This window comes from Crinia signifera, chromosome 7 (genome assembly GCF_055691185.1).
Source record: "Crinia signifera chromosome 7, ASM5569118v1, whole genome shotgun sequence".
In the NCBI taxonomy this organism is placed as follows: Eukaryota; Metazoa; Chordata; class Amphibia; order Anura; family Myobatrachidae; genus Crinia; species Crinia signifera.
This window is the reverse complement of record NC_139223.1, coordinates 173,570,664-173,596,306: the sequence shown is the minus strand read 5'-3', so window position 1 is coordinate 173,596,306 and position 25,643 is coordinate 173,570,664. Positions and strand designations below refer to the sequence as shown.

The window sequence follows — 25,643 nt, the reverse complement described above, 5'->3', positions numbered from 1 at the left end:
TAGAAACTCATACCTGACGGCCGCTAACCGCACCTTGACACTAGTCTCTGACAAGCCATTGACAATCCGGTCCATCATATGCTCAGCCTCAATGATCTGGAGAGAGATGTTAATGCAGCATAAATAACATCAAGGAAGCCACGCCTGCCTGCCTGATTCCCGTTTACAACTGTAACAACAATGCCGGAGTCAGACTATTGTCCAGTGCAAGAGTTATTCATGCATTTAAAAAGGGGGGGGGGGGAAGCCTGTATAAAATAAAGCGCATGGAAATTGCAACAGATTGATTTCTAGGGCACGATTCACTCATTCAGTTAAATGTTTTGTTGTGTCCAAGTTACACAGAAAAGAAAAATGTATCGACAGAGTACACGCAACCATATTCGGTACAGTAAAATCAAAACATAAAGATTAACGGTGAATTAGCCCTAACGGGTAAGCACAGTAATGAAAGCTATAAATGGTCAGTTAAAATAATGTTAGTAGTAGAAGTTAGTAATGACACAACAGCACGGTATATGGCGTTTGCAGTATGTTACAGCAAGTCTTCATTCAAAGTCATCCAGGCATGGCCAAACTACGGCCCTCCAGCTGTTGTGAAACTACGAGTCCCATCATGCCTTGCTACAGTTTTGCTATTAGGGAATGCTAAAACTATGGCAAGGCATGTTGGGATGTGTAGTTTCACAACAGCTGGAGGGCCACAGTTTGAACATGCATGATGTAATCTATAGGGGAATTCATTTACGTGTTATCGCCAGTTACAAAGTAGGGGCTATCTACAGTGTTTAGAGTTAGTGGTTAGCTTCACAAACAAAAGTAATGACACATATCTCTCATATACACATACAAAAACTACTATGATGATAAGTACATCTGGAGCAATGTGTGCATTGCATATAGTGGGAGGAGACTTATCAAAGCTTAAAAGTACCAACCAATCAGCTCCAGTTTCATTTTTCAAACACAGCAGTAGACACCGATTGGTTGGTAGGCTGTCATTCTCCAGGCTTTAATAAATCTTCCCCAGTAACTTACAGACGTTATTTAAATTTTGGCCAAATATATATTACATCAGATTCCACAGCATAAGCTATAACCCCTTTTACATCACACAAATAACCCGGGTTATTGCTGAGGTCAAGGTGCACTGTGAAAGCCCCAAAGCGAATAACCCAGGTCAAGTAACATGGCATTTAATATCGGTTTTAAAAGAAGGGTTAAACGGAGGATGCAGTGTGCATAATGTGTGACCTAGCTTAGTTCAAAATCCTGGGTCGGACCCGGGTTTGCGATCTGAAAGCGGTATTACTGGTACATACACCACTGGGCACTGGTATAAAATTGGTACTTTAAGGATGATCACGGTGTAAGCTAGGAAGTTAATCAGAACATGCTGACAATTGTAAGACTGCTCAGATGGTAACAGTAATGATGCGATAAGTGTTTAAGGCATGGAAGACAATGGCGTTATTCTAAGAGGGGAGGATGGAGAGGTAAAACAAACAATGAAACAATTACCCTGTCTTTTGTTCATGTATGGGCTGTGTATCATGGATTGAGAATTCGGTTGTGCATTTTTGGCATTTTAATATGTGTATTAACAAGTATTGCATGGTGCCAGAATTCTCTGTAGCGCTTTAAAACTGTTAACTCTTAAACCTTTAAGGCCTAGGTATCGCATGCAGTACTCTGAACTCACCGGTGAGCTGGATCGCATACAATACATTGTACGCGGACCTTCTGCATATGGCAGCCCATCTGATCTGCGATGTGAGGCACACGGGAATACGCCTCGCATAGCAATCATCTGAGACCTGTGCAAAGGGACCTGCTTGACAGGATCCAGCCACTGTCAAGAAGAACACAATCTGGGGTCTATTTACAAAGTCTCGAGTTTTCAGAAGAGATAAGCTACCAGCCAATCAGCTGCTAACTGCCTTGTTACAGGCTGTGTTTGAAAAATTTCAGTTAGGATCTGGTTGGCTGGGGCTCGTTCTTCTTCCAATTTATCTCCATCCAAAGCTTAGTAAATAATAGACCCCTCTATCGCTTTCCAATCTCTGATAAATCTCCCCCAGGCTCTTTAGTTCGAGGTGAAGTTAAAATATTGCAATGTCAAGTAAAATGGTAACAACTTTTTAATAACTTGTTAATTTGAAAAAAAAAAAAAATAATTTGTGCAAATTAACCTTCCTGTGACAGAAACAAATTCCAACCCGATACATGTGACAACTGATAAACTGATAATAGATTTATATAAAACCAGAAAAAAAAAATCTAAATAAAATCAAAATGTCCGCCGAACATATGAATCTTTCAGCCACGACAGTGTATAGAATGCTCACATTGCAGTAAATTTACAAAGAAGGGAGTTCTATTGAAGATGCGATGTTGCTATAGGCAACCAATCAGATACGATTATGTTGTAGAATGTGCTAACTAAATAAGTAGATTCCATTAGGTTGCTATGGCAACTTCCCATCTTCAATAGAACGCCCATCTTAGAAAATTGGCCCCCAATGTATCTAAACCACTACATGACCCAAACCTGTAGACAGGCTTCGAAAGATAGGCATTCCAAACGGATCACTGTGTCTTGGTAAGTGGTAAATAGAATAATTTGCCACCACCAAAACCTGACAAACCCTTTGAGAGATTAACTATGACCATCTAGTACTTCTCTGGCTGCTAACAAACAGTGGAAGGATGCAGAAATGAGAAAAAAAAAATTGTACAATTTTTTTTTTTTTTTTTTTTTAAAGCAAGGTTTCGGTTTTACCCAAATAAGATCTAGACAACAGAATGTAAACCTGGTTTTTGTTTTTCTACAATTTGCATTTGATGCAGTTATTACCTATGAAAACTAAAGTGTCAAATACAATTTTATAGTTAAGGAGTCTGATATTAATATGCAAAAATCAAAAATAATGGGAATATATAGCCAATTATATTTGTAATGCCACTATTTTTGACAGAATTTAACGGGGCAAATTAATAGGATGAGAGATTCAGAAAGTGAGAGATTTGGTAAGAATTTTTTTTTTTTTAAGTGCCAATCATTTACACTGCAAAAACAGTTTGATTTTGAAGAAGAGTAAATGGTTGCTGCTTTATAAAAAAAAACAAAAAAAACAACACGAGATTTCTTACCAAATCCCTCACTTTCTAAATCTCTCATCCTATTAAATTTCACCCTAAAAATGTCTGAGGATAGAAAAAAAAAACCCAACAAGAATAAAAATCAGAAAAACACAAAAACATCCAAGTGAGTTTTCAAGTGGTGATGACTCTTTATTTGGAAAGTTTTCCTCAGACATACATTGGAGACATTACCCAATAAACAAAATCTAGCTAAAATGTACAGGTTTAAAAAAAAATAAAAAAAAAAATCCTTAAAAATGAAATAATGCACAGAACAATACAATGTAACGTAAGTGTGTATTTTGGTCAATGCCTGTAATACAAATTAATTGAATGCAGTTAAATATATAGTTTCCTGTGAATTGTATCAAGCAAAATGAATAACATTCCCAGTCAATGAATTACTTCAGGCCACATACTCACTGGTGTTGCCCATTTTCAATGCTAGTAAAAATTCTGATCCAATTTCAACACGTTTCGCATGTTTGTCATTAGAATTTGGAACCTCAACTGTAGTCTTTAGCAATAGAAAATATACCACTGTAACACTGATAAATAGTAAAACCGGTATAGTCATGCTAAAAACCATGATTCCTAGTGTTAAACCTGTTTATGCAGGTTTCAGTAGCACTAAATATACTAGTAAAATAATGAATATAATAAACACCAGTGGGTAAGAGCCTTTATGTAATCGGCTTTGAAGCCGTACATGCTGAATTAGTCTATGGCAAGTTTTTGACGGACTTTAACATCACAGACATTAAAAATCAATACATTTTTTTCATAGTAAAACCACATTGCCAGACTCATGACAAATATGCTTCAGGTCATTAAACGATTCTACAAATATGCTGAGAATGTAGCTGTTAAAAAAGGACCGCTTAAATGGCCAACATTCATCAAACCAGAACTCATAAGCATATTTAAGACGGACCACATATTAATATTTTCAATTAATGTACTCCTGCTCTGGGACAGAGAGTACGTCTAAGTGCACTTACTGAAATATTTATTAGTTTGTTCCCTTACAAGTTCTATAATTCATTAGGAAGACTACACAGTATAAGAATGGTTACCGTCTCCAATGATGTGTAACATTCAATATTTGCATTTCTTTATTTTCAGTGACCGTTACAGATCGTAAAATAAAATACAAATCCAAGAACAAAAAAGAAGAAACAAAAAAAAAAAACAACAACTCATTATCTAGTACTGTAGATCCCAAAAATGTAATATTTTCTGTATAAAAGAGGCAAAAAAAAAAAAAAAACACAGAAATTTTTCGGAGTAGGATGAGATCAGTGTAGGCAAACAAGATTATCTGCTAGCGCCATGCGCCGTTCTACGATGTCCACCAGAATGAGACGCACGTTCACCCACCCCAATCTCAGCAATGGGGCGCGCGATCATGCGATAAGCTTGCGCGTCCCTGCTTTAGCGATATGGTGAGCTGGCGGAAACACGAAGAGTGGCTCCATGTGTACATAATACTATCTAATTTCTCAGCACTATAACAATAAGACGAGACTGATACAATAACAATATATATATATATATATATATATATATATATATATTTTTTTTTATTATTTTGATCAAATTTAAATTTCTTTAACAAGAATCAATAATAAAAGATCACATATCTTTGATGCATCAATATTTAAACACATAAATATACCCAGGTTGAGAATCCCTTATCCAAAATGCTCGGAACCAGAAGAAAGGTGGATAACAGATTGTTACTTATTTCAGAATATTTTTATATTTCAATGACATATCCTGAGGTATCTTGCATTTATAAGCACATCAGACACATGAAATACACATAAATATTTTATTTGTGCATGAAACAAAGTTTGTGTGCTATCTCAGATACTCAATGTGAATGCCAATCAATCATTGTCTTGCACATATTTAGTGCCAGTTACATATCAGTAGCGCTTTTTTTAGCAAGAATTTTTTTTTTCACTTTCTGGATTGTATGGTTTTCTGAATAATTTCTGAATAATTTGTATAACAGCTATTTGTATAAGGGATCCTCAATCTGCAATTATAATTTTGAATAGGAGGTGGATCAAGAAAGAACATAATAATAAAAAAAAAAATCTGAACATATCCCAACATAAATATTGTAAAAAAAAAAAAAATACTACTACATTAGTACATCCTGTATGATGAATTTATAAGTGGTTATCAATGAAATCAGACCAGACTGGGGGGGAGGTTTCAATGTGGGATTCTGACTGTCGGAACATCCCGCCAGTCGGAATCCCGGGCCATTTTCGGCCAGCTCGTTCGAACTCGACAGACGGAATTCAATGTTCCGCCTGTCGAGTGTCAAAAAGTGGGCGTGTCTGCAAAAACAGCCGTGAGTATGACGTTTCTGACAAAAACAGATCTGACTTGTTTTAAAAGTTGGATGTTTTGTCAAATCCGCCTTCAATGCTTCAACGGCAGCACTGAATAGACAGCGGGCTATCTCCCAGCGGAAATAGCGCTCAACATTGAATAGCTCCCGAGGAATGCAGCAAGCAATACTGTGTGATTCTAGAGAAGTACTAGTGCTAATGTAGAACAGCAGTATAGAGATGGAATTAATTAGAAAGCAGCTTGCTCGATGGGATAAGACCATTAAGGTCCAGGCGACGGCTTCTACCACGTACGTTTCACTCCACGTAGGTGGGTGACAGGCCATGAAAACTAAAGACGCTCTGAAAAACGGGCAATTACTTCAATATGAAGCACTGAAACCCTCTCATGGATTTTATCATAGCCATTTAGTCTTCGTCTTTTTTCCAGTTTCATGAGATTACATAATGAATGATAATATTCGAGTTTCCCACCGGCCCGGCAGCGGCCTTGGAGTCCTCAAGTGAACTGTCTGGGATTTAATGAGCTTCACTGCAAACGTTTTAAAAGGGGCTCACAGGATTTATGACATATGTGAGGAACGATAACAGATTTGTCCCACGTCAACTCCAATCAGGCGGCCAGATTGTCAGATCTTATAAAGATATTTTTGTGCAAAACTCTTATTTGTTTTAGATTTTAATATTAATCCTCTTTGGTGTGCGATTTGAAGTTGCTTTATACTTCTGCCCATCTGTTCTACAGAATATGAACATCACATCTGCAACAAGCTTAATTATAATAGAACACTACTTCACCCCTGAGTAACTATCCAGTGTATTCCAGGGACTGTTTCTCAACACATTTTCTTGCATCCTGGTGTTAGAACATAATTGTTAATTATTTTTTTATGGGAACCGGGTCACATCAGTTAACAGTTAACACTGCCCCTGGACCCAGGAGCATCCCGGATCCAACCCAGGTAATTACCTGGGTTCGATTCCCGGGGTCAGTCGAACCGGGATTTGCATTTCCACTAGCAAAAAACCCAGATCAATGTGCATCCCTGCACAAAATCCTGGGTTATTTTTGCTAGTGGAAAAGGGGTACTATTCATACTGACCCACCCCAAAAAATCCACCTAATACGGATACAAAGAGAAAGATTTTTTTTTTTTAATTGAGATTAATAAAAAAAAAAAAATGTGTGGGCAATTCTTTGGGAAAAAAAAATAAACAGGAACAGCATATAAGTTCCAGTAGTGTAAAAATATCCCAAAGCTTCAAATGATGTGATCGGAAACTTGTTTTATTTATGGTGACTTCTACTGCATAGTATTGGAGTGGTGAGACTTTTACTTGGCCGTCTACTACTATGTTTGCAACAGTTTTATAATGGACTGGAACCTTATTTATGTATATATATAAAAAAAAAGGGACAGACAGCAAATGACTTAAATGGTAGCGATGCCTTTTTGTAAAGTTATCTAGTAGATAGGCAATATACCCGGTGCTGCCAGGTATATATTTCCCCCCTCTGTCCCCCACCTATCATCTCTCTCAAAACTTTGTGTTGCAGGTTTCACTGCTCATGTCCAAGATGAACAGGTTAGAAGTAAATCATCTCATAACAGATCATTATGGCGTAAAGGGACATCTGAGCTGCTGCATCCAAGAACAACGCACATTGCGGTCTTGGGGCACTAATTCCCATCGTGACAAATGACGAGGCGTAATCATGCAATGCATGGTCAGTATTTTACAGTTTCCGTAATCAATACCACTGAAGTATAAATTGTTTTTACATCTCCTAAGGTACAGAGAAGGATTAGAGATGGTAGGGGTGGCATTCACCCTTCAGAAAACACATTGTCCTTTACATTGCACAGCTAGTCAGAAATAAAAATGCGGGGCGAATAATTAAACCTGGAACTGTCCCTCAAAAGTTAGTGACCAAATCTATACGACGCCAGGTTCATGACGCGTGGCACAAATATATGTTACATCTGAGTGTTCCCATGAGGACAATATAATATCATTACGTACAATGCTTTCTTGCTATATTATAGGTGTGCGGAGTATTACAGTCCTCGGAGCTTAGATCACTCAGGTTCTCAGCTCAAATTCACCCGTAATTAAATGGAAGCAAAAACATATGTAGATTGACTACAGGTGGGAAATAAAATGATCCTGCTTACAGACCAGTGACATACATTATATCAGGGGTGGCCAAACTGGTGCACAGGTGCAGTCATTACTAACATCACATTTCCCAGACCACCTAGCTGGTGCACAGGTGCAGTCAATACTAACCGTCACATTTCCCAAACCACCTAGCTAGGGTACAGGTGCAGCCATTACTAACATCACATTTCCCAGACCACCTAGCTGGTGCACAGGTGGAGTCATTATGGTCATATTTCCTTGACCGCCTAGCTGGTGCACAGGTGCAGTCATTACAGCTAGTTACATTTTAAAAAAGTACGAAAGAAAATCAGTTTCTTTAGGCGCACTCCACATCCACACAGTCTAATACGACCTAAAAACACAATGGTGTGATACCTTAAAGGTGTATATTTTAATTTTATAGATAGTTATATTTCACTTCTATAGCTAACAGGCCATCAAATGTGATGTATATTCTACAATTTTATTAATTATGTTGGACTTGATAGTATAATTCCCTGTAACAGAGATTGATATGGCGAAAATTTATTAAAAAAAGTTGATAGATATAGGAAAAAGAGAATTAGAAAAGATTAAAATTAGGTCTCTGTAACCTGTTGATTCCAATATTAGAAGGAAGGCTTTAGTGATGCCTTGTCCCATTAGATGTGCGAGATGTATGTTCACTTATAAACGCTATGTTGCTTTATAGAGAAAAAAGTATATGTCAGATCTAGTCCCAGATTACTGCGGACCTTTCAATGTGTCTATCCTTTCTTCAGTGTGTGAGTTACTTTATTTGTAGCATTGATGTTGCTTATTTTTATGCATAACCAGTGTATCTAAACACTGTTGCACAAATGTTGCAAATACATATATATCCTGGTTGATCTGTCTCCATCGCACAGGGTACAGCTTACAGTGATATCCTTGTTCTTGTAGCTAAGAGTCACCCCAGATTTATATAGGATGTGTATCTGTAATATCCACACTCAGATGGGAGATGTGTCTGCCGCAAGAGCCCCTCACTCCCCCTTTGATATCTGATGTGTCCTTATTATATCCACACTGTGCAATCTTCTGATTGCGTACACACTGTGCAATCGCACAGCTCTACCACATACATTTATGCTGATGCCCTGTGCTGGACCAATTTATAGTAATGTCCGCACTGGATGGCTTCAGGGTATTAATAGTTCCAATATCCCAGTACCAGTTTTCTATTACTCTGCCCTAATGAGCAGCAGCTCCTTCACTTCAGCATCAGACCAATTGCTGGCAGCCATAATGATGTTGTGCTGCAGAATGAATAGCAGTGTCCGCTGGGGCAGCCTGTGGTGCTGGCAGCAAAGTGGAAGGTGGCTGCTGGAGCAGCCTCTGATACAGCAGGGGAAGTCAGCAGGACAGACATGCACCACATGTGCACAGAAAGCTGTCCTCCATGCTATGTGCGCAGTCTGCGGGGCTCTGAGTGATGACATCACTCACCAGCGCCCCAGCAGCACCAATCAGTGAAGATTTTAACATGCTCAGTCAAATAACCCAGTTAGGGAGCGTTTCCACTACCCTTGAATCCGGGTGCTAACCAGGTGCTACCCTGATCATGACCTGGGTAGGATTGCCGGGGAATCCAAACCGGGTTATTTGACAGGGAGCATTTCCACTAGCAGAAAAACCCAGGTAGAAGCGCGTCCCCGCGGAGATTACCGGGTTATTTCTTCTAGTGGAAAAGGGGTATCAGTCAACCCGTTTAATCCCCTGAACATGTTTCAAGGCAGCCAGCCTATCACAGGTCTGTAATCTGTTGTTTTTACTAAATACCGTTTCAGAGCCATTCTCACTGCATAAAAACCGGCTCTGAAACCTGTAGGACTCTGCTTTTTAAACGTTTTGAAATACCGGTTATCTTTAACCGGTAAATGAACTCTGGCGCTTTCCCACTGCAGCCTTAAATTTTTTTAAATGGAAAAAAAAAACGGCAATATATCGTTTAACAAGTGCGGTGCCTCCCCAATCTTAAAGAGACAGAGTGCGGTTTGGGCGGCAGGAACGCTGCAGGAGAGGGTAGACTCAGAGTGGACAAAATTCTATCAGTGTCCAGTCAGCAAGATCTCAAAGAGTCTTTAAAAAAAAATATTTAAATCTCAAGTTCGAAACTTCTTAGTTCCACCCAGTTGGCAAGATTTACCGGGGAGAACACCGGTCTCTGGCTGGACCATTTATGAATTTTCACTTACCACGAAATCTAGTTTGTTTTTTCCATTGATATATGTGTGTGCATTTATCAGTCTTTCTGTATATGATTGTACTTTGACAAAAAAAAAAAAAAAAAAGGACTAAGAGGTGTCCTGCCGAACCTTTCTGTAACATACGTACACCTATGGCTATATATTCTCTGTCCGCTAGAAAAAACCACCCATTTGCGTCCAGTTATGCCTGCAGGATTTTTTTTTTTTTTTTTTAAGTGGGGCTTTAAAAACTTAATATTGGGGGTATATATTGGGGGAGATGTAACAATCCTGCTAAAGCAGCCAGTGATAAACCTCGAATCGGGCACCAAAATGGCAGCACATCTCCAATGGCAGCGCAATGTCAGACATGGTTCTGGAGTGGATAAAGGAGCAGTCAGCCTCATCAACCAGCAGCTTCTAGATCATAACAAGTATTCTCTATAAAATGCCATCTAGAAGCCGGTCTGATTGCAAAATCTCAACTTGTTCACGATTCTATAGAAGGTTTACACCTCTCCCGATTCAGACCTGATCGCACAGGGACAAATTTGTCCTCCGTGCGATCAGGTCTGCCTTTGCTCCAAGTACACATCCATTCGCATCCGTGTGGCTATAGGCAAAAATCATTCGATGATGAGTGTAAATCGAATCGAATGATTTTTCCTCTGGTCCCCGGTCTTTGCAGTTGCTGTGTAGCCCAGGACTTACTCAGCGGCTGCGATCAAAACAGCTACTTCTAGTCTGTTGCCGACGTCACCCCCCCCCCCCCCCCCCCACTAGCAGGCATAAGAACGCTTCCCGACACCCCCAGCGCTTCTTGGGCACGCCCACTCCCCGTCAATCAACCTGCGTTCGGCTTGCAAATAGAAATATTTGCTGAAGCCGATCGCTGCCGGGCCACTCGCATGTGCAGCAGCCAGATAATCAGTTGGGATGGCCATCGTTGCCATTGATGGCAATAATGCAACTGGCCATCGATATTTTGACCTGTCGATGGTCATCCATTGTGTTTGACTGATTGGCCTGTGGGCCAATCAAAACACGGGGGGGGGGGGGGGGGGGGGGGGGAACGACGACTTTGTTTTTCTGTGCCAAAATATATTTGTGTCAAAAATATTTGACATCGGCCATAAACCATCGATGATTTGGAATCCTTGATGGTCGATGACCATCCCTAATAATCAGCCAGCATCTGAATTCAGACCAGGTCTACATAGAAATATAATACATGTCTATTCTTTCAAATAGTCAAAATCTTAACGCCAATGTATCTAATATAAGTGATCCTTTAACGTATTTTTCTCCTAGTCCTAAAGGTACTTGGTTTAGCTAATGGCACTCGAGTGCCTTCATTATACAGTACATTGTGTATTCTACAAGGCAGAACCAAGGAGCTGGACTAGGCCAGTCTGTACCTCTACACCCCTGCATTCTGATCATAGTCTAGACCTCAGTTGATTACTTACCAGGACACTTGTGAAAACAGGGAATTAAGAAAGTGGCGCCATTAACTCTAAGTAGCGGACTTTCAGCAGACAGCGATCAATAATCACAACGGAAAGAAAATGGAAGTCATCATGCACGTTTTAAGTGTTGCTACAAACCCATAACCACTTTCCATGAGGACGTCGTTAAAACAAAGCTTTATTCACACATAAAATATATTAAAGAAAAATAAAATGCACAAACAGCTTTAATCCAGGCCAGACCAGAAGCAAACCATTTTTTTGTGCAGTTTACAATGAAATGTCGGTTTTGTTATAGAAAAGATCACAAGAAAGGCAATAATCAAAAAGAAGGTCTCCTTAGTACTGGCTGAACAGTAGGCACGGTCAGTCGCGGAGGGGGGGTGTCACCCAGCACTGAATACTGAAGACATACTTTATGTGCCGGCAAATTAAGACTCGTTCTGAGAGCTATTGTCCCAACTGTCCAAGGCTGCTTATGGAAAAAAAATATGGCGGATACAGACATCTACGTCCGCCAAAGAATCGACGCCATACGGCGCCAAAACGATAGGTGTAAGCGGACACCGCTGTATATCGGTAATAGTAATCATAAGACATTCTCTAGAACAAAGGACGACTTATTGTTTGATGTGTAATTTGAACCAATTTCATTACAACTGATATATACAGAATCGGCTTAAGATCACCATGTTCCCTGGTGATCTATGTACCGCGCGTGCGCAAGACAGAAATGGTTGAATTAAGGACAGTGGGTGCAGGATGTGGAGTGTGGACCCTTTACACAGGTAAAATCTTAACTCAAAACTATGCAGCAAGGCACGTGAAGAGGGTGTCTATATTCATCGAGGTATCAGGATTATTTATGGTGTATCTATACAAAACATATATATATATATGATGTGTCTAGAGAGTCTGCTAGATGAACTAAGTGCAAGTAAAAGGCAACAAGCTGAAGTTCATCCAGTACACTGACCTTGGTCTACCACAACAGAACCCAACCTGCAGATTTGGTTCTTCTTAAACTACTACGCGTGCCAGTCAGCAATTGTGTCGGATGCGCAGCTAGAGGGTCACAGGTTTGTACGAGAAGATCTGGAGCATTATTGGAAGTAGATGGATATCAGCTGCTGATTGGTGGAAAAGGAAGCACTGAAGGTAAAACAAGACTCGAGAGAAGGCTGAACGTTTTCACAGACTTCAATGGAAAGACGGACCTGTCTGTAGGCGCTACTGATTTGGCAGAAGTTCCATTCAAATAAAATTGTTTTCCCAGAGGAGACACAAGTCCCTCATAGAATTTGACCCTCTTCATTAACTTTGCATCAATGTCCGTTGCTCCTTGAAGGACTGGCTACAGAACTCTGCTCTGGTCAGTTGGCTTGAGAAGGAAGACGGTAGGAGCTGAATGGGCCACGACTGAGTCAGAACTAAGCAATGGCTAACAGGGTTCTGTTGGCAGAGCCGATGGACTCCCACTGACGTGTCCAGTGGTGGTCCCCCATTTGAGCACCTCTTGATAGCTACAGGAGCTGGCATAGAGTACCTTGCGTTTACAGACTCTGCGCATGCGGGGAACGGTCGGCTCCATACGTAGGCGCCCATGCAGATTTTTGTGATCCTGCCACGTCTGCCTGGATATATAAAGTAGTGCACAGTAACCGTATTTGTGGACGCATACAGCCGGGAAAGCCACATTAGTTCCGAGTTACCAGCAAGTGGTGAACATATGTGGTGGGCGTTTTGTGAATAATACGCTGTTCCCCACATCTTCCCCGCTCAGGAATAATTATGGTGAATACCGAAGCAAAATAATTGACCGTTGCCAACCGCCATGCATCTTAATGTAGATTTTTCGGGGGAACAGATTTTGCACCTGTGAACTGTGACAACAATGCATAGACCGTGTGCAAAATAAATGCTTGTTCATTCAAGTCTACCTGCTGACATCACTTAGAACTGGTGACATCACTGAGATATTAGACAAAGTGGATCATACCCCAGTGATACCCACACAATAGGTCTGCAAGGCGGTACTGCGCTACGCAGGCCCGGTTCTGGCAGAAGCAGCTTTGGACAGTGGCGACATTGTAGCGTTCTTGGTAATCTGGCCACTGGGCAGTTTTGCCTCTACAGGAAACGGTGTATCGCAACTCATGCATACGGAATGTGCAGGGTTAAAGCTGGACATGGGAATAGAACTTAAGTTATTGGTCTCCTCTTACCATCAGGCTAGGCTATGTTTCTAACGGCAAAAAAATAAAGCCAAAAAGGCAAGTCCCCATTCATTCCTCCGTAAACCCTTACAGTCTCTGCTTTTGGCTTTAAAAAAACATGAAAGTCACTGTTAATTCTTTTTTTCCTGGCGACTTTTTCAGGTGGGTGTCACACCCTGTCTGCTGGCGGAAAGGACCGGGGGTCGCCCCTCTCCCAGACTCACCTTCTTCCGGATGTCTTCGTCATTGGCTCCCAGCGAGGCATAAAGCTTGAAGGCCGCTTGGCGCAATTCGTGGGCGTGTTTTAAATCGTGATCGAGCTGAGATCAGGAAAAAAAAAAATACACAAATGACATAAGACAGACTGATAAATAAAGTTCTTTGACACATTGAATACATGCAAAATGTTGTTATAGCTCAACCAAATCACGTCAACTCAAGCGAGCGAAGCCAGGCTTTGGTAACCTGTGGCTCTGCGGCTGAGGAGGGTACAAACAGAAGCTCCTGGCATAATAATGGACATGATGGGGCTTCTACTCCCGCACAAATCAAAAGAGCTGCAGTTGTCACTAATAGCTCATAGCACAGTTTGGCAAGGATTTTATCGCCTTAATACCGCTTTAAATGTCAACAAAGCAAAATAGGTCGGACACAGCTGCGCCCATTAGTCTTTTGCCACCTGCAAGTTTTGACTTTAGGTTACAACCGTTACAAGAAGTGGAGGCTCCAGCGGGCGGCTGCAGCACAGTTTAAACTGACTCACTGGCAGAGGGTGTGGCTCTCCTATTTGAAATTTTAATTATGCTGCAGCCCCGCCTCTGGAGTTACCTGAAATACCCACTTTAAGGGTACTTGTGTATTATTTGGGCGCCCGAAGTTGAAATTGTATGCCAGTACCTAAAGCATGCGATGCGATTTCCCTTGAAATTCCCTTGAAGTCAAGATTGCGTCGCATTGTATGCTATTGTATGGTATACAATGCGATGCGACGCGATTTGGGCTAAATGCCACCCATTTCTATGTGTACAGGCACCCAGATGCCTGTAAAATATGTGAAATTGCCCCCCAGACGCCATTTTTAATTGTATACCCACCCTGATGGCTAAAAGCCCCCGATTGTTAACGCCACCCCACTATCAACGCCAACCCGAAGCATGGCGAGCGCAGCGGTATGCGTCCTCCGACCTTTTCATACTCCCCACTATCCACGTCGGCGTGGAGTAGATTTTATATAGTGTGGCGAGCGCAGCGAGGCGAGTCAACGCGCATTACTTCACATGTAATTCGCGTGCGCTCGCCACACTTCGGGCTCGGTGGCTCGCTGCACTCGCCACACTATATAAAATCAACTCCATGCCATCGTGGATAGTGGGGGTATGAAAAGGTCGGAGGACGCGTACCGCCGCCCCTCGCTGTGCTCGCCGCGCTTCGGGTTGGCGTTGATAGTGGGGTGGCGTTAACAATGGGGGGGCATTTAGCCATCAGGGTGGGTATACAATTAAAAATGGAGTCTGGGGGGCCATTTCACATATGAAACAGGCATCTGGGTGCCTTTACATATAAAAATCGCTTCAAACTGCATCGCATGCAATATGATTGTATGCGATGCAATACAAAGTGATTTTTAGGTGCGATGAAGAAAATCGGGCGCCCAGATAATACACAAGTACAACTTTAAGTATCCTCAGACTCCGCAATCATGCTTGGTGCATCTATAGAGGCCACCAGGGAACCCCAGGCTAGGGGCAGAGCTCTCCATTGGAGTATAGCCCCCAATGTGACTTTACCGTGTACCCCAGTGTTCACCTCAACACAATCAGGACGCGTGTGCGGCGTGACTGGACGCGTGTGCAGTTAAAAATTAAAGAGTCATTCAACTACATAACAGGAGAGTCAGAGGCCGATTTAGACCGGTTGACACAGGTCTGAATTCGGCCCCGTCCCCAATCACGGGAGTGTGCTCATGCGCCTAGTCGCTCATGTGCACACCCCCGGAGCGAATGCCTTTGGCGTTCGCAAAACGATTGACAGGCAGGGGGCCATTGCTGGTGTGCCTGCAAAACCAGTGCACGCGCCCATGGAAACACTGGGCGGACAACTGCGAGCGCAGGGGTGACCCTGTCTGTTCGCCTCATTCGGCCATCATTAAAGTAGGTCTTACGTACTTTTATGTGCGAAGAGAGGGGGAAATAAAAAAAATAAATCAGTCGATGTTGAGTGACCATTGAATGATATTCCCTCTGTGCGGCCGTAACCGTACACATCTGCTCGCATCGTACCGCGGGGATTCGAGCAGTGGGGCGGAGTTTACCTGCTGGCTAGGCAGGAAATATACGCAGTCTAGCAAGCAGGTCTGAATTACCCCATTAGAATTAAGCTCAGAAAGGCAAATGTGTGTAAGTCACAGATATTATATAGGGACCCTACAGGGGCCACACCCACATTAGAAGGCAGTTTTCAATGAAGACCTTATATGATTGGTCGATCAAAACAAAACGATGACAGTGAAAAGATAGTGGGGTAAGCAGCCACCAGCAGCGGAGCACAGACTGGCCGCAGCAAGAATCATACCACAACAATGCATTGTATGATCTCCTGTACTTCCTTAGAACAAGATATCGGAGATTCAGGGACGTGGGAGATGAGGAAGGGGAACAAAGAGAACTCCCGATTATGAACTGAACATACTGTACATATATACGGTCATTCGTATATATTTATCCCTTAGATCGGTGGTGTCAAACTCATGGCACTCCAGCTGTTGTGGAACTACACATCCCAGCATGCCCTGCCACAGTTTTAGCAATCCATTATATATAGTCTGTGGCAGGGCATGCTGGGATGTGTAGTTCCACAACAGCTGGAGGGCCATGAGTTTGACACTACTGCATTAGATACACACAGGATGGTATAGTACTGAAAGCTTAGAGAGGAACACACAGCTAAAGAGAACGGTATAAGGTTCCATGGGCGAGTGGGCGACTCATGAATAAGTATATACGAATACTAGTTAGTATGGATCCCTAAAATGTGTGTATCTGATGGCCTGCAGTGGGTTACTGGTAAAGGGCAAAACACACCACTACGGTCTCCCCTCTGTGCACCCATGTTGGGCACTAGGACCCAGAGTCTGCATAAACTAGCAGAAAGGGGGGTTTTACAGTAGCTTGAGAGGACATCACTTTCTACCAACACTAGTTAAAAGTCAATCAAAATGACGGCTTCTGCAATTTACCTTCACTTTGAGCTGTGACTTTTTTTTAGCCCACAAACTCTCCACAGCTCCCTCTCTTCATATCCAGCAAGCATGAAACGGACCAGTGTCCCTGCAAACATTGCTTTCACTATCTGTTTTGACATATTTTAGCACACAAAGGAGTCCGCCGAGTGGCCACTGGCAGTACTGCAGCTCACAGATATAAATAGCTAGCTATATCTTTATAGACTCTTTCACAGCAGTTTATATTGTAATGCACAAAATCTCACCTGTGCTCAAGCAACACAAACAGGCAAGCACCTACCTACACAGCTGTGCAAAAGCAAGATATACTCACCTCTGGTTGTGAAGCCGGGGGTGAGAGATGTTGTGTTGGCTGGGTCATTTGTGACAGTGGAAAGGTTAGAGAGGCTGCAGTGCACTGGGATTCATCTATAGCCCCACTGCTCTCTGCCTTCTCGCTGGGAGGTTGGAACGTCTCTTGGTGCTGCAGTGTATAACACACCAGGGAGAGAAGAGGGGGGAAAGAGGACATGTTTGTGCGGACCTAGGAGCAGATGTCCAGGGGACTACAGACTCATCTCTATGCACTGCAGGCCAAAGTCATCACATACACACAAAGAGGAGCTGTGCAGCCTACGGGGGAGAACTTAGTCTGGGGGACAGTAGATTTTGGGGACTGATCTGCTTCCATTATTCTGTACTGTTTATAGGGGACAAATGGAGAATTTGACCATAGCAACTTCTCCAGTTTAGGAGGTTTATTAGCCTGATCCATATACGGTAACCCAGAAACAGTGTCCATTTGTGGCTTACTGATACCCCTTTCACACCAGCCTGAATTCCTGGGTTGGCCCCAGGAACAACCCGTGACTAGCGCTGGTGTGAAAGGCCAATTCCCGGGAATTCAACCCTGCTAGATACAGACCGGTGTGAAAGGTACTTGCCCGGGATCCCGGCTTGCTTCCATCCCGGCGGCGTCCGATCCGGGCAGCGGAGATCTGGCAGTGGTGGCTTTGCGCTTGTAGCGCTATTTTCCCGGCAGCGGGGCAGGAAGTGCTGGTTTATTTGAAAAGACTGGCCGGACTCTTAGCCAATCAGCGTCCGGCCAGTCTTTTCAAAATGTTTTCAAAGTCTCTCGCCCCGCTGCCTGGCAAATAGCGCTACAAGCACTCAACCGCCACTGCCGGATCCCCACAGTATGGACCCCGGACCCTGCCACCCGCTGCCCAGACCCCACCTCACACCAGATAATGCAGGGACTAGGACGGTGTGAAAGGGGCCAGCATGATCCAGGGACCATATTCCCGGGTAAGTCCCTGCATTTTCTAGTGTGAAACGGCCACAACGCATCCTGTCCAGCAATGAACAGTTTAGGAAAAGGAGTCAGCTACTTATTGCATGGTGGCTGACCATACAGACCATTATATATTATTAATGTCACATTCTGTGCAATTAAGCTGGACCAGGCGGCTGGTTTGTGAGGTCATAGTCTCCTATATAAAAGAGAACATCTGTTCCGTAACTGCCAAAAGAGTTGCGATGAGCAGCGATCAAAGGGGTAATTCATATCAGTTTATACAGAATCTCCCCCAACAGGTACACATACTGAATGTAGGCAATGATTCAGGTTGGTTTGCAAAGCATATTTGGTTTGCTAATGGACAAAACCATGCTGCACTGCAGGTGGGGCTGACGTAACATGTGCAGAGTTAGATTTGGGAGGGGTGTGTTCAAACGGATATCTATAGTGTACATGGTTTTGTCCATTAGCAAACCAACCTGAATCACCCCCATATTGAGACGTGTCCTCATTCATCTGTGCTGCGGTCACGCCAATTAACTAGGTACGGCAGGGCGCGTGAGAATCACCTAGCGTTAATAATCTTTTTTTTTGCCAAAAATTCACCTTCGTTGCATAGCCATGAGACTAGAACGCACCAGTAGGCTGTTCCAATTAATGTGATGCGACACTTGTATATATCTGTGTGTGACGCAGTCTCTGAATCTGTACACAAAGTGCGGCAATGAAGCAGCCGCAACGTTTTTCCAATGATATTCGGCTCTGTACACAGACTCCGTAACACACAATATACAACGGTCATATCGCATTATTCAGTACAATAACATAGTGTTTCTTAGTCGCATTGCGACTTACGGCTCCCCATACGCTGTGGCGACTTCTCCCCTCTGAGAAGACACCAGTGATCCCCCCGGAACGTTCCTGGTCGACAGGATCGCATGCGATTCATCGCTGGAAAAGTGCGCAAATTGCAGGTGAATTGCATAGTTTACGGGGGACTTAAGATGCATTGTGGCAAAAAAAAAGAAGGTGTATTGCAGCTAGATGTACAGTATGAGGACACATCTATAGGAACCCTATACCTAGTTGCTGTCAATAGTAAACTTCCTACAGGCAGATATTCTTTTAGGTCAGGGAGCTTTTTTACCTTTTACCCCCAAAATATATTTATATACGCCGACATTACCCCCTTGATTTGAAAGGAAGGAAATCATATAAATTGTAATACACACTGTACCCCCAGAAAATGATGACATATCCTGCTAGTACAGTACACAGCCTGGCAGCCATTGATGATGATGATGATGATGATGATTACCATGTATGGCGCTGTGTGGTACAAAATTTGTTATATGGATATACCTTGCCAGGAGCCTATAACCAGGCAAAGAAACTCAGACTGCGCACTGCTGAGATGGCGCAGCAACTAGATAACTTTACTGAATAAGCGAGCAGACTTGTAGGTGGGCCTGGGGCATCACGCAGGGAAGTGTGTTATACACAAGGGCCTGATGCACTGCGTCCTTGTACACTACAGTACTGTAACACACACAGCCCACACTGCACAGCCTCAGGTCCTTGTCACTACAGTACTGTAACACACACAGCCCACACTGCATCAGGTCCTTGAACACTACAGTACTGTAACACACACAGCCCGCACTGCACAGCCTCAGGTCCTTGAACACTACAGTACTGTAACACACACAGCCCGCACTGCACAGCCTCAGGTCCCTGTCACTACAGTACTGTAACACACACAGCCCGCACTGCACAGCCTCAGGTCCCTGTCACTACAGTACTGTAACACACACAGCCCGCACTGCACTGTGTCAGGTCCTTGTACACTACAGTACTGTAACACACACACAGCATCAGGTCCTTGTACACTACAGTACTGTAACACACACACACACAGCATCAGGTCCTTGTACACTACAGTACTATAACACACACACAGCCCGCCCTGCACTGCGTCAGGTCCTTGTACACTGCAGTACTGTAACACACACAGCCCACACTGCACAGCCTCAGGTCCTTGTCACTACAGTACTGAAACACACACAGCCCACACTGCACAGCCTCAGGTCCTTGTCACTACAGTACTGTAACACACACAGCCCGCACTGCGTCAGGTCCTTGTACACTACAGTACTGTAACACACACAGCCCACACTGCACAGCCTCAGGTCTTTGTCATTACAGTACTGTAAAACGCACAGCCCACACTGCATCAGGTCCTTGAACACTACAGTACTGTAACACACAGCCCGCACTGTGCCAGGTCCTTGTACACTACAGTACTGTAACACACACAGCTCACACTGCACTGTGTCAGGTCCCTGTACACTACAGTACTGTAACACACACAGCCCGCACTGCGTCAGGTCCTTGTACACTACAATACTGTAACACACACAGCAGCATGCAGATAACATCTATAGATTCTATATGCAATTAAAATAAATTCCTGGGGGTAATGGATGGTCGAGCTGCCGAGACACAGATTCATATGCATGTCCGTCAGTGTCTCGGCAGCATGACCATCCATTACCCCCAAGAATTAATTTTTTACCCCTGTTCCCTGACCACTGGTCTAGGTTATTCCCGTTCAGCTGCAGACCTACACTGATCACCATTACTTTAGCACCAGCCCAAAGATGCCACCACTTTGTCACATACAATAAAAGCCACACGTGTGCGCAATGCACATGTAATACCATGTACACACAGCAGGGGGCAGGATATACACACCCTTTTGATGTCAGTGATGGCACTGACTGAGCTGGGATACTTGAAGTAATCGGCAAGCATGGAGATTAGATGGTCAGTAACGCTGGCAATCCTCTGCAGCTCCACATCCGGCTCTATTAGATAAGCCAAGGTCTCTGCCCCTTCCACTCTCTCCTCCAGGAGGCGCTCTTTGCTACACATGCGCACCAAGCATGGAAGTGCCTGCAATAGAAAGGGAGAGTCAAAATGCAACGCAGCCTGAACGTTCTGAATTACAGCTTCTGTGTTACATAAGATTTCTTTTAGTTCACCTTGTTCAAGTTAGATTATTGCACAAAGGATCATTTACCATCATAAAATTGTTGTTTTGTGACATAACACAAACGTGCCAGAAGCACAGAAATTTCTGGGCACAAATGATTAAATGTGAAAAAATATTGCGCCATCTGGTGGGATAAGTTGGGTATAGCCAGGATCTTCCTTGCTAAATGTAGATGAGCTCATTTATCTATTTACTATCAGTTAGAAACATAGAATTTGACGGCAGATAAGAACCATTTGGCCCATCTAGTCTGCCCCTTTTTTATCCTTCAGGTAATCTCAGCCCTTTTTGATCCTTATTTCTTTGTAAGGATATTCATATGCCGGTACTTTTTTCCTAGCACGGCCACAAAGATGTTGATCGTGGGCATCGTGAGGAAAAATCGGGGCCATCGCATGCACTAAAAAAATCGGGTGCGATGGTACCGACGCGATGCCCGCGATTTTCCCATAGGGAACAATGTTAAATACCTCAATTTATTCGCGATGCCCCCGATTTCCCATAGGAATCAATGTTAAATGGCTCAATTGACCCAAATCATCATAGGGAACAATGGGAAATGGGCCAGAAAACCGCTGAACACTGAAATTTCCCCCCAAAAGTAGTTGACGCCACCCCACGATCAACGCGAACCCGAAGCGTGGCGAGCGCAGCGAGCCCGCGAGGGGCGGCGGTACGCGTCCTCCGACCTTTTCATACCCCCACTATCCACGTCGGCGTGGAGTTGAGAATAGAATAGTGTGGCGAGCGTAGCGAGCCACCGAGCCCGAAGCGTGGCGAGCCCCGCAAGGGGACGCGGATACCTTCACAGGTAAATGCGTCCCTTCGCGGGCTTCACAGGTATCCGCGTCCCCTCGCCACGCTTCGGGCTCGGTGGCTCGCTGCGCTCGCCACACTATTATATTCTCAACTCCACGCCGACGTGGATAGTGGGGGTATGAAAAGGTCGGAGGACGCGTACCTCCGCCCCTCGCGGGCTCGCTGCGCTCGCCACGCTTCGGGTTGGCGTTGATCGTGGGGTGGTGTCAACTACTTTTGGGGGGACATTTCACTGTTCAGGGGTGTTTTTTTGGGGTTTTCTGGCCCATTTACCATTGTTCCCTATGATGATTTGGGTCAATTGAGCCATTTAACATTGATTCCTATGGGAAATCGGGGGCATCGCGAATAAATTGAGGCATTTAACATTGTTCCCTATGGGGAAATCGGGGGCATCGCGTCTGGACCATTTAAGCCTTTTTTAGCCGCATACGACGCGACCGACATTGACTTTTTTCAATGCATTTCAATGGGAAAATCGGGGGCATCGCGTCGGTCGCGTCGTATACCACTAAAAATGACACCCGATGCCCGCGATTGTGGCCGTGCTAGGAAACAAGTACCCATATGCCTTTCCCAAGCATGTTTACATTGTTCTACTGTCTTAAGGCCCCCATACATTATGCGATTTGGGCACAATTTTTGCCCGATTCGGATGAATCGGGCCGTGAAATCGTCCCAAATCGCATATGGAGACATCCCCTCCGACCCGATGCGTGGCCCCGTGCGCATTGGATCGGAGACGGGAGGTCGGACGGGCTGCACATAAGTTTTGCTAAATCTTATGTGCTGCCCGGAGCCGTGCGGATGCAGCTAACGGGGGACCTATCAGAGCCGAGCGGAGGGATCAGGCGCAGGGAGCCCGGCAGAGGAGGAAGGCGCTGCCATCAGCAGGAGCAGGGGGGGGGGGGGGGGGGGGGGCGGCGCAGAGTACCATGGAGCCAGGCAGGAGAAGACGCTGCAGTGGCAGCGCAAGTGGCTAGAGCAGCAGCAGTGCACTTTCAAAAAAAAAAAAGCCCATACAAGCGCATAGGAAGCCATTGATTGGCTGAGACCTCTCTCAGCCAATCGCTCATTGGCTGAGAGAGGTCTCAGCCAATCAATGGCTTACTATGCGTTTGTATGGGCTTTTTCTTTTTTTGGAAGTGCTCTGCTGCTCCCGCCACTCGTGCTGCATGCGATTTATCACATGCAAAACTTGGCACATGAAGTGCCATCGCATGTGATCCCTCCCGGGGAGCTGCTGGGACAATTGGGTCCGACTTGTCCTTATGACAAGTCGGACACATGTATGGGGGGGGCCTTATATGGGCCCACTTAGCCTCTACCACCTCTGATGGGAGGCTAATTCCACTTATCCACTACCCTTTCTGTGAAGTAATTTTTTCGAACATTTCCCCTGAACCTACCTCCCTCCAGTTGTGTATATACAGCACACATATTTCGCAGCGCTGTACAGAGAATATTTGAACATTCACATCAGTCTAGCGGTGGAAATGTGGGACTTTCTTTTGCTGGACAGGATTATGGAACGCCATCTGACCAGCATGGAGAGAGCATTTCTAACTGTACAGGTAGGTGCAAAGTCTCCCTTCAACAATTCTATGGCCGGTCGGTGGTGCTTGAAGCACATGGCCATTCCTAAGCTTTGGGCTGGATTCACTAAGCTGTAGATTGCTTAATGCGGGTTACAAACCTGCAGCCACGAGTATATGCAGCTGCCGATGGGAGGAAAGTGGCTTTCAGTTTGCTGTTTATAGTTTACCTTTCTCCACTTTATTCACATTTTTCAAGGTTTCGTAAATCTGGCCCAGTGTCTAAATGGTGGGGGCTTTTTTTCAGTTATGTGAATACACAAGTAAAAAAAATAAAAAAAAACAACCTTTCCCGTCAATACAGCACCGTTACCGTCCATATCATCGGCATGTCCCACTTCATTGCACCCATTTTTTTTTTTTTTTTACATAAAAATTGTCCTGTCTTTATTGGACTACTCTGTCTTATTTAAAAAACCTCCTAAATGTTGCTGTTCACTGTAAAGCGTGTCCCAGTGGGTACTGTACAGTGTCTTCACGTTTTACAGGTTTAATATTTCGATTGTTACCTACTTTTCTCTGATGGTAAGCAGATCGCACAGGTTTTTTACCTTTTGATCCTGATGCGATCTCTCGTGACAGCACAAATCAAAACCCAGATAGACAGGGCAGCAATGACTATATAGTGCAAATCTAATGCAGATTGTATGAATTGTATGTAAATAGTACAGAGATAGCAAAGATTGTATAGTACTCTTAAGTCGTATCGCAAGGGAATCTCATCGTGTGTACATACCAGAAAAGTAGGTAACAATCAAAATATTAAACATGAAGACACCGTACAGTATCCACTGGGACACGCTTTACGGTGAACAGCAACATTTAGAAGGTTTTTAAATAAGAAAGAGTAGTCAAATAAAGACAGGACATCCCCACCATTCAGACACTGGGCCAGATGTACGAAGCCTTGAAAAAAAAAAAAGTGAATAAAGTGGAGAAAGGTAAACTATAAACCAACCAGCTCCTGGCATTTTTCATACACTGCCAAGGGCACTTTATCTCTCTCCACGGTGTCTCCTTTCCAAGGCTTAGTACATCTGCCCCACTAAATGTGCCCCAAAATACTAGACACTTATTACCAGACTACACCCGCTTGCCATCATTTCCAAAAACAGCCATTTTCCACAATGTAACAGCCTTTAATACAGCAACGAAAGCTGCACAGGTCATACAGACAATCCTGATGTCCCATCACTCTTGTAACATACAGGAGGCCTAATCTAGTAGTATGTACAGGACATACAGTAATAGCGGGTACACACGGTGAGATATGCACTACTGTATGTTACTATTTCATGTTCATCTATTACCGGATCCCCACAGATCTGGTAATTATCAACCCGTGTCCTGCCTTAAAGGATTCATCATTGTACCAGGCACTTTATCATGTCTTTATTGATGAAATTGTTTTATAATCCGTGTATCATTTGAAGCTTTGTGTTCATGTATTAAAAAGTGAAGGGAGATATTTATGAAACGTACTTCACTATTGCATCCTTGCATTATTTCTCTTATGCTACTTTCACACCGCAAAACCTGCTCAGACCAGGTATTTAAAACGGTTTTTGAAACGGGTCAGAACAAGTTTAACCCCTTTCACACCGCATGTAAATACCTGGTCTAAAGCAGGTTTGCGGTGTGAAAGCAACAGTGTGAAAAGCGGTAAAGCCCCCCCCCCCTCCAATGCTCGTAGAGTCAGTCCGACGCAGCAGCAGCGCAGGGTGTGCTGATGTTGAGAGGGACTGCAGCGGTCCAGCTGATGGAGAGCGGGCAGGGGGGCGCATGGTGAGGTGAATGGGGGCATCACCTCACCATGCGCCCCCCTGCCCGCTCTCCATCAGCTGCACCGCTGGCTGCTCTCCGTCCCTCTCATCATTAGCACACCCTGCGCTGCTGCTGCCTGTGTCACAGACTGTCTCTACGAGCATTGGAGGGGGAAGGAGGGGGGCTTTACCGCTTTTCACTGTTGCTGCGCTACTGCCTGTGCCCAGCGCCGTCTCTCCCACCCCCACAGAGGGCGAGGAGGCAGCGGGACATCCACGTCATGCTCCCGCTGCTGCTCCGGAACCGGTGAGTCCAGGCA

At 44.1% G+C, this 25,643-nt stretch overlaps 1 protein-coding gene across 3 annotated transcripts in view; it reads right to left on the bottom strand.

The window, feature by feature from the left end:
• Positions 1 to 25,643, bottom strand: part of ARMC8 (armadillo repeat containing 8) — an 83,237-nt gene that overhangs the window by 25,965 nt on the left and 31,629 nt on the right. For 2 of the 3 annotated variants that reach the window (XM_083154404.1, XM_083154405.1), the window contains exons 11-14: positions 20,846 to 21,046; positions 17,126 to 17,275; positions 13,796 to 13,891; positions 14 to 96 (exon numbers count right to left, since the gene is read on the bottom strand). In XM_083154404.1, coding sequence (XP_083010530.1) covers positions 14 to 96; positions 13,796 to 13,891; positions 17,126 to 17,275; positions 20,846 to 21,046 — 530 coding nt within the window. The remainder of the gene's footprint in view (positions 1 to 13; positions 97 to 13,795; positions 13,892 to 17,125; positions 17,276 to 20,845; positions 21,047 to 25,643) is intronic. The other variant, XM_083154406.1, reaches the window with a different exon arrangement.